The sequence below is a fragment of the Pteronotus mesoamericanus genome, unplaced genomic scaffold, assembly GCF_021234165.1.
Source record: "Pteronotus mesoamericanus isolate MK-2021 breed Mesoamerican mustached bat unplaced genomic scaffold, CSHL_Meso_final scaffold_54, whole genome shotgun sequence".
NCBI lineage: Eukaryota > Metazoa > Chordata > Mammalia > Chiroptera > Mormoopidae > Pteronotus > Pteronotus mesoamericanus.
In genome coordinates, this window is record NW_026555321.1 from 77,415,138 (window position 1) to 77,432,632 (window position 17,495).

The 17,495-nt window shown below is 34.6% G+C and overlaps 1 protein-coding gene across 1 annotated transcript in view; it reads right to left on the reverse strand.

Moving 5' to 3' along the window:
* PCMTD1 (protein-L-isoaspartate (D-aspartate) O-methyltransferase domain containing 1) overlaps positions 1-17,495 on the reverse strand; it is a 74,216-nt gene that overhangs the window by 20,169 nt on the left and 36,552 nt on the right. Inside the window, exon 3 of the mRNA XM_054595128.1 lies at positions 5,483-5,585. Within this exon, the coding sequence (XP_054451103.1) occupies positions 5,483-5,585 (103 nt within the window). The remainder of the gene's footprint in view (positions 1-5,482; positions 5,586-17,495) is intronic.

Genomic DNA, 17,495 nt, shown 5'->3' on the forward strand with positions numbered 1-17,495 from the left:
AACTGTATACAATCTATAATAATTGTTATAAAACTTCCATCTGAACAACACTAGCATATAAAAATCTTCATGTATCTGTGAAATATTTTGAAATAATGTTGACTATGTATTTATAGATAGCAAAACTACTTCAAGTATACTATAAACCTCTTAAAGACAAAGCAAGAGTACTCTAGTGACAAGGCTGACAAAATGCAAAATTTAATTTTTCCAATGCAAATCAAATCACATGAAAATAAAAACATTATTAAAACAAAATTAGGACACTACACATTGCCATAAATCAATTAAATATCCTATAATATAAAACTATACTATCTCTAAGCCTTGGCTGGTGCGGCTCAGTGGATTGAGCACCGGACTGCAAACGAAAGGGTCACTGGTTTGATTCCTAGTCAGGGCACATGCCCGGATTGCAGGCCAGGTCGCCAGTAGCGGGCCAGGTTGCCAGTAGCGGGCACATGAGGCAACCACACATTGATGTTCCTTTCCCTCACTTTCTCCCTCCCTTCTCCTCTCTCTAAAAATAAATAAATACAGTATTTTTTTTAAAAGACTATACTATCTCTAAATTTAATTTAAAACTTACTTTTCAGCCAGATTTGAGGAATGCATTGCCCCTTCCATTCACCTCTGCCCCCAATAGTAGTAATTCACACCATAGGTCTCATTAATGAACAGTGTAGGTATGCTTTGGAATAAAATTGCTATGATGCCTTTAACCACGTTAACAGCACTCCTTAATTCTAATCTGAAGGACATAGATGACAAAAACTAAAGTGCTGCTTCAACATTTTATCTGGGGCTAGGTTGCTAAGCAAGCTATAATTCATTAGTAGCAGCTTATTGCTGGGAAAAATATGGAAATAAATCAGTACTTACACAGTCACAGCTAAATCAGAACTAAATAAAGAGTGGCCTAGCTAAAGTTATGGTCTGTCTAACTCTATGCCCCTTTGGGAAATGTGGACACTAATGCTGCCTCTAGGATTGTATATAAAGCACTTAATGAATGGACAGTAGGCTATTATTTTTATCATCTCATTACTGTTTTAGTACTCAAATCATGACTCATTTATATGACAAACTATACGGAAAGAAATCCATTCACATAAAGAGAAAATCTTCAATAAATCAGACTATGCAGTATTCGTTCAGATACTGGTATTAAAATACTTCCAAATCAGCTACAGTATCCTTGGGGAGGAGGTGTAATAGGATCTATCATCTTACAAGGAAATGGCACACTCCAAAGCATGCACTGAAAGAAGCCAAGTCAACTACATGCACATGTTTACGTATTATATAAATATATAAATGTAGCTATAAATAAATGCTATACCAATTCCTAACTCATTTGTAAAATATTTACAGAGTAAAGGTTTACAATTCAGGCTCCTTTAATTGCCTTACTCTTCCAAGTCCACAGCTAGAGAGATTATTCTGCTTACTATACATCTACAAAAATGTTCATTCATATAATTTGACCTTTCCTAACCTTCTACCTTCTCTTTCCCTTGTGAAAGGCAGACACCTAAGGACCTTTAAAACCTAGGCCCAAAGACCTGTTTAGACCAGAGAGGGTTAAAATAACGATGTTCTGGAATGACTGTGTGAAGAGTAGAATGGGAGTCAGTAAACTATGGGTTAGAAGTCAAATCCTCCCTGCAACTTGTTTTTACAAATGAAGTGTCTATACTAGATACCCTGGACCACCACAAAGATGAACAAGTGGGTCCTAGAGCAAATTAAGCCTGAAACACTGATGGAAGCCAAAATGACAAACTGAAGCTATCCTACTTTGGGCACATCATGAGAAGACAGGGTTCTTTGGAAAAGACAATAATGCTGGGAAAAATATAAGGCAGCAGATAAAAGATCAAGACCAAACATGAGATCGACTGACTCTGTAAAAGAAGCCACAGGTTGAGTTTATAGGAACTGAGCAGGGCTGTTTATATCAGGACATTGTGGACATCACTCATTGAGAGGATTGTCAGGAGTTGGGGCTGACTCAACAGCATGTGACACATAAAGAACACGCCTAGCCCATTTCTTCCCACAGTGTCTATGCTTGCTTATGCTCTGTAACAGAAGAATTGAGCAATTGCAACAGAGACCATTTAGCCCAGGAAACCTAAAATATTTACAAGGTAGTCAGTCCTTTACTGGAAAAGTCTGTCAACGTTTTAGAGGACCCTTGAAATCAAATGTCAGTTTAATAAGGAAATTTCCATGAATCTGAGGATACCGTAGATATAGCAAAGGAATAATCCATACAAGACAGCCCTGCTATCCCTTCCATCTCCAAGTATATAAATTCAGAGTAGCTTCTCCAAATTATTTCATCTGCTAATACAGGACTAAGGCATAGGAAAAAAGTTTGAAAATGCATGCATTATAATAAGGTTACTTGTTTCAAAAAGAAAGAACATTACTTTCAAGACTTAGGAACCAAGCTTGCTTTGTAATAGAGCACACACAAAAACACACATCTGTGTCTTTTAAAAGGTCATCTGATATTAAATATTCTAATGCTGAGTAGTTTACTGATTTTTTTCTCACCTACTATATTTATGAGTTAACTAGGAACTCCAAAAGCTATATGTAAGAAAACATTAAAGATGCAGTTTAGACTGTAAGTGACATGACAATATTTTTGAAAAAGGAACTGATAAAAAAAAGATCTAAACCAACAGGATAAATAAGACAGGAAGACTAGTATTATGTTTGAGCTATCTATTCTCTCTCTCTGTTATACATAATGAAGGATAATCTCGTACTAGGGAATGCATAAATAGCAATTAATTTTCCTGAGTTACACATTTTTTAAAATAAAACATGTATTTTGATGGCCTGTATATAATTAAATATAATGACACTGCTTGCAAATGGGATTTTTAAAACCACTTTGCATAGCAAGCTTTTTTTAATTAAAAAAATTGAAAATAATAATTATTATCCACAAATATCACAAAAAACTGCAAGGAAATCCTCAAACAAAAATTAGATAAGAAAACTACTATATCTTCATAATTTCTGTCACTAAAATTGAGTGATATAAAAAGAGAAAAAAGCCAATGAATGACCCAGTAACTCTCATTATTTAACTTCCAACCACTTTATGCGAAACAAAACATTTCCCCAGTATCTATACTTTGTAAGAAAGATATTTTTATAATTGGAATACATAACTAATATTTCAGAAAACTACTTTAAAACCAGAATAGGTAACATTTCCAGAACTAATTTTTTCAGACCAGTTTATTAATTTAAGAATCTGTTTTAAAAATTCATTGCAACACTTCAAAAACAACTATATTATAAAATCCGACTGGTTATTTTAATTAAAATAACTAGACCTTTAAAAATTATAAAGAAACATTTAGATCAGTCATATCATATTTTATGACTCATTATGTTATGAATAATAAATCTGCATAATGCAGTGATATGAAATACCTAGAAATTTATTTTACAATTACATAAAAATGTCAGAAAAATTCAAAAAACTGAGATTTAAACACATATAATCTTTAAACTTATCTATGTTATGGATTATTTAACATTTAAATTATATCAACACAGAAAAATGCTTTAAATAATGACATATTCTACTGTTGCCTAGGAGCACGCCCACTTGCCAGCAATAAAAGTGAGCTCCAGACACTTGTATAGAGGCACTTCAGTGATTCAAGATTCTTTCTTTTGTTCTGCTTAATAAATAACCCAAAACTGAATTATGTGTGCCATCATATATTGAAACATAAAATGTATTATTACTATCTTACATACATATAATAAAAGACCTTACAACAGACCTTAAACATTTAGTTTTACTAACATTACTTTTATATTTTCTAAGTTCAAATGTATTCAAAAGGTCCTCATGTACACATAGCTTCAACATCAAAACAAACTTAAAACAGGAGTTCAATTAAGTGTAACAAAATTCTACAGTTCTAATAAACAATACAAAATAATAAGCACTTAACATGCTACTAATCTAAACACGAGACAAATGTGAAAGGATGCTGAAATTGAACCCCAATTTCTTATAAAATTACTTGGACTAAAAGCTATTTTGTTTCTAATAATATGTTGTCCTTGGAAGTAGAATATGAACCAACACGGTAAGCACTTGAAAAATAATTCAAAATGTGAATTAAATGTTAATTATTTATAAAAATAAGAGTAAGTAAGCTAAAGAATGGTACTCTGCAAGTTGATGCAGAAAATTCAAGTGGCTCATTCAAATCTGTTAAATTATAGAAAATAATACCTGAGCATTTCTGAACTCTCCCAAGCTTGCTTGACTTAAGTCTTTAATAATCAAGTTACAATCATGGCTAAGCAGACCCAAAGCCTCCCCTTTCCTCTACAACACTGAGGTTTTTACTTCAGCATATCAGTTTTCTGTTCTTCAATCAAGTGTATCTTGCCAGAGTATAAATGCAAAGGGAAATTAAAGGACAGGGGGAAGGAGAAGGGCGGGAGGAGCAGAGAAATGGAAGAGAAAGAAAAATACACTCCAGCAGACATTCACTGCTGAGAAAAAAGTTCTCAGCTCTGACCCAGATTCCCCCAAGTTTCTCACCTCCACAGTCACGGGCAGGGTTTAGAGATGAGTGAAGATGGCGCACTGCCAACAAGCCGAACTGGAACTCTGAATGGTTTTGCATTAAAACTTAGTTGTATAAAATGACTAAGTTGCAAGCTTTATTCCTATCCTTTATAAAGCGTTCTCTGAAAATATTACTAATTGAGAGATAAACACTATCCAAATTTTAAATAATTTCAAAGTTCACAGACTTTAGCATAAAAAGCCCTTGCTCCATGCTATTGTCATCACTGAATTTTAGAAATATTACACACCAAATAGACTTCCCTGCCAGCTGAAGAACCAAAGACAGCAGTCTTTCTTCAAAGGGAAAGTGTGAGTTCAAAACAATGGTTTTATAAACGAATTTCTCAAACACAACCCTATTACAAGATATATCAATGTATTTCTCTCATAATTTCCTCTAGATATATTACAAAGTAACTGAATGTTTTTAAGAAATGTCCCTTGTATGCTAACAGGTATCATTCTTATGTTACAAAGAGGACAGAACTAATAAATGAATATCCCAAAGGTACAAATCTTAGTTTCAGAAAAGTATTCTAATCCAGGCATCTTTATATCTTCAGAAAAGGTACTTGAGTTTAATGAATAAAGCATCACCCTATTAATAAAGTGATAGAACCATAAAATTTAGAAATAAGTCATTTCATTGACATAATTTAGTATAGATTTAAACAGAATAAAAATTAGATCATAGAATAATGTTAATTTTTTTCCTCTCATTTTATACCACATTGATTTTTGCTGCACTCATTTGAGCAATTCAGGGTCAATAAACTAATATTACTGAGGAACAGACATGTCACGTATCTATTTATCAAATGCTGTAAAACTAAAACTGTACATATGAATACTTACTTATCAAAGCTATCACTATTTTTGATGAAGCTCTCCAGTTTTTCCTTGGCATATTCGACCACGTCTGAATGAAGCTCAATCCCATGATTTATTCCAAAAGGACCTGCAATCGTAGCAGCATTTTTACAAAAAAAAAAAAAATAAGTCATTACAGAGCTTTAATTTCTGCTCATTTATCACAGGAACATTTAAGAGGGCTTGAAATATGTGAGTTATCTGCTAGCTACATATTTAAAAAGCTAAATGGAAAACTCAGAATTACACTGCTTTAATTTTTTAAAAGAAGTCCTTCTGTGAAGACAATGATGCCAAAGAAAGTCATATACTATATGAAGTTTTAGTTCTTTACCATTATATTTTATCAGTGGTTAAAAATTCAGGTTTAAAATCCTGAAACTATGTGACGTTTAAGTTATTAGGTTTTATGATTGGATAAAAATTTGGTAATTCTTAAATCTTGAAACCATGGGCTGACACAGATATTATATAAATATCTCACCACTCACCACTTGGTCCTTAACTTCAAGGACCAAGACCACATTCTATGCCTTTTGGAACTTCATTGTCTAGCAGAATGTGGCTATCGGTCACTTCTGACAGGGCTGATTTTACTCCCATGTTCCACCATACTTCACACTCTCAACTTAGTGTATCTTTTTACATGAAGCCAAGGATGAGTAACATACCAGGAATGAGTAAAAGGGGAGTTTTCTCAGCCCCAGATCATTTTGGGATGGCTCCTTTCCCCACCCTGGTACCAACTTGCTAACAATGTGACTTAACTGGATTCACATTTCCTAAGGCTACTGTGTATGCTGCGTGTCCATGACCCACAGGAAAGTATCATAACAATTTCATCTAGTTATTATAGTTCCTTTCAAATTTCTGAAATTGACTCAACCAGGTTTTCTACTCTACTTTTTTGTTTGTTTTGAGATTGGTCTGCCAAGAAAAAGCGTGCATACTTGTGTTTGTGTTATTTATTTTTTGTTATCTTTTATGGACTTATTGACTGTATCTTACATCTATTTTAGGAACTGCTTGACTGGATGTGCCCCCTACTGAATATCATTAAAAATATAATATATATTGGAATTTTTAAATAACAACAACAAAAAAATCAGTCATCAATTATCAAGTTCAAATGTTGAAAGGGCATATAAATCGTTTGTAATCTAGAAACTTAACTACAAAAATTAAATCAAAAGATTCAGATGCTATCTTCAGGTCAAAATCAGATAACGATAATGCTTTAACCTACTATATTTATACCATATTGTATTTATTTTTTAAAAAACTCATTCAACTTTTAAAATGTAATCAGATAAAAATATTAAAAAGTACTTGACCCATTAAACCACAACATATAGAATTTCTTTTGCAATGCTTTTATAGTTTTAAAAATAAATTATTTGGATTGATACAAACTTAAAACATTTTGCTTCTCTTTTTTTTTTTTTTGGTTTCCTTACTACTGAACTGACTGTTGGTCTTATCTGAAAACTGGAATATTCATCCAATATCATTTGAGACATCTTGTAATTCCTTAGTATTACCATAGATAAACTGACTAAAAATAAAATTTCCTTTTTTCAAAAAATAAATGAAAGTGGAAAAAATTAAATTTAAAGATGCACAGTAACATCACTTTAATTTAGTACTGAATCTAAATATTTTAAAAACTTAAATTTCCATTAGAAAAACTATGTTAGGAAAAACTGAACAAAGTTTTCTTCATTTAAATACTCAAACTACAATTACTTAACATTAGGTAAAGAAAATACTGCTCTATGAAATTAACCTGTTTTCTTTTCACCATTTTTGAGGTGACCCATTGAAAGTAAAACAACAGAGGTTGAGATAAATAATAAAGGTTAATACTGCTGAAATTTGACATTTTCTATTAGACTGAGTGCATAATCACTATACTAAAGGTGTCAAGTAAAGAATCTGGAAATCACGGCTTCTACTCAGTATTTCAAACTGTGATTAACACAGGTTGTAGGTTAAGAGGAACTACACGAGTTGTTCATCACTTAAAGAGACGAATGGTCTCTTTTTTTTCTTTTCTTGCTTTCTGATTATTGTCTAAAAGCAAAATGGCAACTTTTGGAAATAAGGTTTAAAATTTGTTAAGAAAGTATCTTAAGAATGTTTTTCATAAAACTTTTCTATATTACTATGATACAGGATAAATACAACTTCATTAACATATATTTGGCAATATCATAAACACAGAATATATTGTGCATTAGTCTATACTGCAAACACCATTTATGATTTTAATGGATGTAACTGTTTAATTTTAAAACAATATGGAGATGGATCTATAAGATCATTAATAAATTTATAATATATTGAAAATTAAATAGAATGTATTAATAAAAGGCAGAACTTAAATAGGAATACCAATGTCATTTATTTAGAATGCAATATACAACTAGAATACATCAAATTATGATAAAAATGTAGTGTAGCTTATTACAACTCATATTTGACATCTGTATTCAACAGAACAGAAATCAAACACAGAAATGCAAAAAAAAAAGTATATGTAGATGCTTCTGAGGGAGGAGATTAAGAGGCCTTGGGCGGGAAGGAGACACTTTCATCATTACACCCTTTGTCTAAAGTGCGCCTTAACTGTGCATGTATAATTTTTTCATGCTTAAAACTAGCCAAAGAGAAAAAAGTAAAATATGTTAAAATAAACAATGTAAAATCATTCTAATAGAAAGTACAAGCTGTCAAGAGAAAAAAAAATGAAACAGCATCCCAAGTGTTAACATTTTCTTACACTAACAGATGAAGCATCAACTTGACTTTGTATTCAATAGACTCCAATGTTATTCTGTATTTGCCAAAGAGATTTTTCTATGCAATAATAAATTCTTAATTTTTGTAATGCATTTTTTTAAAAAATGAAACTTGTAACATCTGATCACTATCCTTAAGGCTAAATATTGAAGAAAAAATAGAAATATAACAGAAGTCAAAGTTTATTAAGACAAATACACTTTCTAGAAAGACCTACGTATGTTAGAAATGATTTTTAAGGCTGGCAACAGCCCATTTATTAAGAGCAATAATATAATAAAATTCCGATATAATAAAATTTAGTGACTGTTTTTCTTCTGTAGTAGTTGGAGCTAATCTAACTCATTTATCACCTACCAGTTAGTCAATAATCAAAGCTTATACAAAAAGGTCAATAATTATTAGGTATACGTATGAAATGTCCATGCTACCTCTACATTTCTTATTTACATCTATGTGGACCTAAAGTAACACGAAACATGCCAACTTCCCCCAACTCTGAAGTACCCTGAAAGGCTGTTTGAGTGTGGTATTCAGGGCAGAAGTCTTCAGGAGGCAGGCCACGTAATCTGAGAGCTTCATATGACATTTGAATGCAGCTCTCAGTACCTTCAGACTTCTGTGTCAAGCTAATTTACCGAACAAATAACCACAAGAAAAAAAAACACAACAACTTCGTAGTACATAACTAGAAGGCTCTAAAGATGAACTAATTCAAAATCCACCATTTCAACTGAGGACTCGAATCTAAACACTGTGGGGTAATGAGAAAGTGGATTTAAGGGCAGATGTCTTAGTGTCCAACCTTGGTCCCTCCTCTTAACAGCTGCATAATCTGAGATCAGGCACTTACCATTTTTAGTTTTTCCTATTGTATAAAATGGGTCCCTAGGAAAATCATGTAAATTATGTAAAAGTGCTTCACATATTATAAAGTACAAGATGGGTACAGATGGTTAGAACTTATAATGTGTCCTCTCCTTGTACACAGAACTGGTAAATTGTAGGACCAAAACCATAACCTGTAAGTGGCTCTCAACTCTGATTTCATATTAGAATACCTAGGAATTTTTAAATTAAATTTAAAAGATTAAATTTGATTTAAACTGTAAATGCCTGGGCCCCACTGAAAGAGGACAGAGAAACCTCTCAGGGTGTTGCCCAGGCTCTGCAGGTAACTGGAACACAACTGCTGTACCCTTCTAACTATTACAAAGCCCAATCCAAAAGATTTTTAAAGTGTCTCTTGGCTATCAAAATCTCTGTTCTCACTGGTAAAGTAATATCAAAAGTGAATAACTACAAACTAAATCATTTTGAATAAAAACTAAATTTTTACCACAAGAGGGAGTAGGTCAATCAGTTATTTGGTTTCTATGAAAGTAATACAAAGTTTCTCAGTGAGAACTAAAATATATATATAAAAGTAACAATGATATTTTATTACTAATTTTAGTTGTATAAAATTAAGCATCTTTAGGCAGATTTATAAATTACTTTGCGAGAATTTAAAGGCAAGTAACAGGTAAAATGCAGAGAAGGATTGGTTTGACTCCTTTTTTCCATGAACACCCTGGAGTATAATGTAGAAACATAAAATAGTGCAAAGGTAGACAAAGGAAAGGGGAGAGGGAGAGCTAGGAATCAGCAGAAGATTAAATATAATCATTAATGTGATAAAGAGAAATTGATCTAATGTAATGCCACTTACTAAAATATAATTAATTATGGTTTCTCCGTCCTATTACATCCCATTAAAAATACATTATTACAGAAAGATAAACACTGCCAAATGGTTACTGAATCTTGTCATATCAGCTTAACCATTTTGAAGCTGGTTGGAAAGATCTAAGAACAGAAATTTGTTCTCTTCTCTGCAAGTTTAGAAAAGGCCTCATGAAGCAAGTCTCGAAATTTATCAGAAAGTTCAAGTCCCAGTCCCTAGACCTTCTCTCAGTTTATGGATAGGTGCTATTTTTAATATACTTGAATCTTAGAAATATATTTACACGAAATCTAAAAGTGTTTAACAGTTACAGAGAATGGACCCAAACCCCTATGTAAACTGTCAAAAATGTTGAAATATCAAGAACAGATGTCACAATCAGTTGTTTTACTTATTTCCACCCAGCGGGCTGAAAATACTCAAGACTACTATGTCCAGAGTAACTTATGACTATCTCACACACTTATATTGGAACTTTAATAAAGACATTGAGTCTCATCTCACACATCTACTTTGGCTCTTTAATAAAGATTAAGTGCCTACCAAAGCAAATTAAGTAAAATGAGAAGAAATATGTGCTCAACTACAACATAATAGAGAATAGTTTTAAAAGCTAATTTAAACAGCTTTAGATCTTGATCCAAATTTCATTTTAATGTAATCGTTACCCCTGGAAGCCATTTTTACCAGCTCTTTCATTCTATTGCATATTTATTTGTGAAGTACCTGAAGGGCCTCTGGGAGTGATCAATTCACATAATAAATATTTACTGAACTTAATGAAGAACCCCCAAGTATAACTGATGGAATGCTTCTGTTGCTAGTTCAGAAAAGATATACACAATTTCAAGGGTATGGGACATATCTTTACGCATTGTTGTATCCTCTGCAGCAACTACTTTTTGAAATAATAAAGTATATAAATGTAGCAACGGTCCCAAGGTCGAAAGACTCACAAGACTGAGACAAGTCACATAATAAAAGCACAACAAATGTACATTCATGTCTTGATTTAAAAGTACAGTATGGTGGCAAAAAGTCATTAAGTATATGTCAAATCTATTTTACCTGGTATTATCATGAAATGAGGCATTCCACAGAAGTAAATCTTACAGATAAGTATATTACATTCATTGATAAATTTATTAATTTTAGCTGTTTGACAGAATCTTCTAAAATGTAATACATTTTTCCTTTATGTACCTAAGATAATTCTTCTGACTTCAAGGATCATCATGTACCACTGATCCTTGAAAAAACACAGGGTTGAACTGCATGGGTCCAGTTACACATGGATTTTTAAAAATCGACGTACACTCAGCCCTCTGCAGCCCTGAGTTTCACATTTGTGGATTCAATCAACCCCAAATTGGAAGCAATATTCTCAGTCCCTAGTTGGGAATCCTCAGATGGGGAAGGCCAACTACTTGCATTGTTTGAGACTATTTTATAAGGGACTTTGAGCATCCACAGACTTTGGTCTACGTGGGGTCCTGGAATCAATCACCTGCAGATACTGAGTGACTATAGTTAAGTTTTGGAAGAGTCAAAAGTTGTATGAGGGTTCTCAATTGCATAGCGGGGTCAGTGCCCTAACCACCACCATGTTGTTCAAGGGTCAACTCTATTATGCAAAAATGAAGGCATTGTCAGTGCACTATGAAGTTATTCTTGAAGTGGGGAGGCAAATAGAGAAAATGGAGGAGTGAGGAAGAAAGAAAAAATCAACATATGCCTTCTGATTCTTTTGGATTTTTTTTAACCCTATGAATATATTACCTATTCCACAAGATATAATTAAAGAGAAAGAAGAGACTGATGTTCAGGCTTCTACCTTGAGTAATTTTTGAATGAAAAAAACCATTCACTAAAAATGGGAAACAAAGGAGGAAGAAGGAAATCTGAATTCCTTTGTCTTCTGTCAAATAAGGTAAGAAAGGATAACGAATTGGAGACAGGTTGAACTTTTGGAACCTTGTGTACACTGAATAAGGAATAAGCACCACGCATTTAAAAACCCAGTCTTTTGGCGCAGTTTTGAAGATTCAAGAACATCCAGAGCTCAGCATACAGACCTTGGTGCTAGCAACCTGTGAATCCTCTGCATGAGGATATTATTTGAAGATAAAAGAAAGATCCACCCTTCACTACAGGCTAAAACCAAAGAAGCTTCCATAAAAGAATAGAATAAGTGTTTACAAGACAATTCGAAGAGATTTGAAATCCAGGAAAAGAATCTTTGAAAGTCAAAGGTGTGGGACAGTAGATGGGCTAACCCTTCAGGAGCCCACTAAAGAGAACATAAAGGCTGGGTCCAGAAGGGACCAAGAACTCCAGGAAGCCAAGCAGCCCTGCAGACTCAAGCCAACTCAAGTCTGGCTTTCATCTGAGGTACTCAGTCCAACATCCAAGCCAGCATAGGTAAGACTGTAGGGGAAGAGAAAGACAATTCTGTAGGCACCAGCTCCTACACTGCAGGAAAGAGAATCACAAATTATTTTACACATAAGGAGACAATTTCAAAAAGATTCAATAATTTTCTAAAATATACAACTGATACTCACTATCTCTAGTAGATTATGTTCTATAAAGTCCAGCAAATAATTAGCAAATGCTAAATCATTGCTACTAGGGGAATATGTCTATGTATACATACTTGAAATAGACCATGATCTTAAATCCTAAAATCTCATCTTGGTAGTCTATTTTCTTTACTTTACAAAAGAGAAAATGAACATCAGAAATGTTAAGTGATTTGCTTGAGGTTGCCCTACTAACAGGGCCTGAATGGATCCCAGAGCCACAGCTGCTTACACTGCACTGCTCACTTCTTTTTCCACCATGTGACTGTCTCTGTAAGAGCTGAACAAGAGGGCCAAGCTTCACCATGTTCCACTCCTGCTGGGAAGAAACATGCTCACAGAGACTCAAAGTGTTCACTCTTTTGTGCATGAGCACAAGACCTCAAAAGTCCCACAAGTATCAACTTGAGGGTTACGAATAAACTTTACCAAGTGGGCAAATTTGCAAATACTGATCGAATGTATCTGGTACATAGATGATCCAAGTGGACCTGCAAGGTAAAACACTCAAGATGCACAGAGAACTATCCCAGAATTTTTATATCATTGAGGGAATTGCCTTAGAATGTTTAAGAATAGTACATGGAAATATAACCAGCAAAAATTACTGTGAAAACTTTGTAAAATTTCTGCAACAGGTACTGTTTCCTAACATACTTTTATTTACTAATTTTTTTTTGTTCTGCAATAATTAGCAATAATATCCATAAACACAAAACCATCTTGGTATTGAATTTCAGTGGTAGCAGCAATGAAGGAGCTGGTAGATACTAATGATTTCCACCCCACAACCAGGGGTGGAGAGAGGAAAATACCCTTAAGATATAGAATAATGGTGGCAACTGAATATGGTGTATTTAGGCAGAAAAGAGATGCATAAAAACTTAACTAGGACTAAGAAGTAATAGTTTATAAACAGTGAAGAGCTTTATGGACTTCAGAAACTGTTGAACAGCTCAAATGAAAGGGTTCTTTTCAAAACAGATTAGCTCAGAGTCCCAAATAAAGCACGTACCAAGAACTGCATTTGTGCCCTGACTGGTGTGGCTCAGTGGTTTGAACAATGGCCTGCAAACCAAAGAGTCGCCAGTTTGATTCCCAGTCAGGAAACATGCCTGGGTTACAGGCCAGGTCCCCAGTAGGGGGCGCACAAAAGGCAACTACACATTGATGTTTCCCTCTCTCCCTCTTACCTTCTGTCTAAAAATAAATAAATAAACAAAATCTTTTAAAAAAGAACAGCACTTGTAATTCCAAAACAAAAAATAAATAAAATTAAAATAAAATAAAAATTTCCTCTCCCTACCCACCCCCATAAAAAGGAGGATAGAGGGAAAACGGAGATTTAGTTTAATGTAGAAAATATAATCTACTTTAAGGAGAGCTCTGGAAACTTGCAGAATGTTTTGTCTTACCAATAAAAATGGATGCCCCTGATTCTCTGGCCTAAAGTAAGCCTGGAGAGTTTTCTAGAAGAGCATGAATATATGAAAATTATATTTCTGATAAGGGGTTACATCCAAAATATATAAAGAACACCTACAACTCAATAATACTAACAACTTAATTGTTAAAAATGAAGGTAATGTCACCCTTTGCAATAGCATGGATGGACCTAGAGACCATTATGCTAAGTGAAGGCAACCAAAGAAAGACAAGTACCATATGATTTCACTCAAATTAAGAATATAGTGAATAAAATAAACTAACAAAACAGAAACACACTCATAGAGAACAGACTGACAGCTGTCAGAGAGGAAGAGGGTTGTAGGGCCGAGTTAAAAAAAGGTAAAGGGATTAAGAAAAAGAAATCTCATAAGCACAGACAACAGTACGGTGATTACCAGAAAGAAGGGGGTGTGAGGGGAGGTAGCAGAGGGTATGGGGGGATAAATGGTGATGGAAGGAGGCTTGACCTGTGGTAGTAAATACATAATATACAGATGATATAGAACTGTATATCTGAAACCTATATAATTTTATTAACCAATGACATCCCAATAAATTCAACAAAAACCTTTTTAAAAAAATGAGGAACAGATGTAAATAGCCATTTCACTGAAGAAAAAATAAAAATGACCAGGAAGAGATGATCCACATCAGTAGTCATTAGAGAAGTACAAGTTAAAACCACAATGAAACACCACTTTATACCCACTAAGATGGCTATTAAAAAAATAAAAACTAACTAAATAAATAAATAAAAGCATCTGTGACAATGTAGAAAAACTGGAACCTCATACACCGTTGGTGGGACTATAAAATGGTGCGGCAACTTTAAAAAAAAAAGTTGGCAGTTTCCTCAGAAAATTAAACAAATTTATGAATCAGCCCAACAATTCCACTCTTAGGAATCCACCCAAGAGAAATCAGAGGTCCACACAAAAAACTTGTACATAAATATTCACAGCAGCACCATTCATAACAGCCAAAAAGTGGCAAACCAAATGTCTTTTAAGTGATGAATGGGCAAACAAAATGCACTATGCACATACAAGGGCACATTACATGCTACGGCATGGATGAACCTTGAAAACCTAATGCTGAGTGAGGAAATCATACACAAGACCATGTATTTTACGATTCCATTTATAAGAAATGTGCAGAAAAGGCAAATCTATAGAGACAGAAAGTAATGAGTGTCTGCCAGGGACTGACTAGGGTAGGGACAGGAAGTGGATGCAGCTGGGCCTGGGGTATCTTTCTAGAGTGATCGAAGTGTTCTCAAATTGGATCATAGTAATGCTCGTACAACTCTCCCTAAAGTTCACTGAACTGATTCGGGCTAAGATGAAAGAGAAAACATAAGTACCTGAGGTCAAAGGCAATATAAGGGTAGCTGAAGGAAGACCATGTAATGTCCTGTGGGGAAAAAAAGAGAAGAGTATAGAGACCAAATATAATGGCAACACACAGCTCAGCTCGTTAGCTGTTTTGGACAATACAGCAGTTGTTTTATGCGTTGGCAGTAAATTTCCTGTTTAGCATACAAGCGTATCAATTGTTTCACCTTTAGAAACTAATGTTGTAGTGCTGAGGTGAAATCCAGAGTTGGAATGATTCTGGCAGTCTCTACACAGTCACTCCTACTAACCTAGCAACTATGCAAGGGATTGAGAAAGTCATTATGTTGAATGGACCTTGATATTACAGTGAATCCCTAAGCAAAGAGTATCAGAATGGGAAAGAACCACATCTACCTGAATCAGAAAGATTATCAGAATAATTTGTCTTCACGGTTCTGATATTTAACTCAACTCTGGGAAGTAGAGGACTTGGGAGGTTTCTTTTCTTGTACCCTATTTTTCAATGGGATTCCCTAGGTACAATAGTACTGAGAGGATCAATTAGATACAAGATTCTTTATGAAATTCCTTAGTTCTAGGAAGCCTTTTAATGACAAGTGAGTGGAAACAAAAAGAATTTACATTCAATTTGAAACTAAACAAGCTGTCAAATGAGGGTTCCATTCTCCAGATCTGGGTCAAAAATAAATTCCATTTATGAGTAACTGCTCTGAATGAACTTTAAGCAAAAGAAAATTCTTTAAGTTAAGATAAACCTAACTTCCCCTCATTAAACAACAAAAGCTCTCTCGAGATGGTAACCCAACCTCTGCAGGTGTATTTCTGGAGTGCCAATGGAAATTCCTCAAGGTATCTCTTTCTTATCTGTACTATCAAAACACAGATGCCCTGCTCTCCCTGCTTCAGCCTGGATTCCTCCAGATTACAGGGTACTCCCTCAGAAACGGATGACTGCCAATGGTGAGCACCTGTCACCCCCATCTTGTGACTCAGAGAGAAGCATGGCTGAGAGCCATGGTGTTAATAAGGAGAGAACTTCTGTTAATAAGGTAACTGTGAAACAAGAGAGCCAAATCTCATTCACCTACTCAGATAATTATAGGGAGCACACAGGCATCCTTCTGCGGATCTAGTTCTAAGTGATTTTTATGGCTGTATCTTCCTTCCCTTGACTTCAATGCTCTCAAAAAATACAAACCCCCCAAAAAGTGCGATGGGGTTAAAAAAGATGAAGCTTCCTCAGAAGCTGGGTAAGATTTATTGGCTGTAATAATAGTTTTACAGATTGTTTTTTTCTTCCTTTCCTTCTTTAAAATGCTTTTATTTTCTCTTTCTTGCAAAATAAATTATTTTCCATTCAAAGGAGAGAAACCGTATCTTGGTCTTGACTGTGCAGGACCACACCCAGGAAATCATGGAATATCTATGAACCACAGTCCTACATGTAACCAAAGACCCTTGACTCCCTGGACTCTTGGAACAAGAGAAAAATATCCAGTGCATTGTGAATCATTCACATAAGGGTCTGTTTTCCCACCACAGTCTCTGGTATGGATTAAAAGACATACAAGATACAATCAAGTTTGGGGTCACCCTATAAATGCATCTGGCCACAAGTATCTAATCTCTTAGAAACTGAGACTAAGAATTGGAGTTTAAGAGGGCCACCTCACTGCTAGCAAGGTTGCTAATTATTATCCCCTCTCCCTGGCAAGGCCTTTGGCTAGATTGACCTCCCTCAGCAGGAGCCAACTGACAGGGTTGGAGAAGTGAAAGACTAGATAACACGTGCTTCCAGGCTGGCAGGACACGGTATGAGGCCTGGACTCCATCTTAAAGTTGCCAGAGCTAATCAAGAAATGCACTGTTGCAAGAAGAGTAACTTCTGAAAATAGGCTCTCCCCACTCTCCCCACTAACTTCCTTTGATTTGGAGACTATGTCAAACCCAAGAGATTCCTTTTTCAAAAAAGCCCTAGTAACAGGAGTGAAAGATGTCTGATGTTCCCCACCTGATGAGAAGAAACTCCTGTGTCAGGATGGCAGAACCAAATGTAAATATAAGCTGCTAAACCTCTTTCT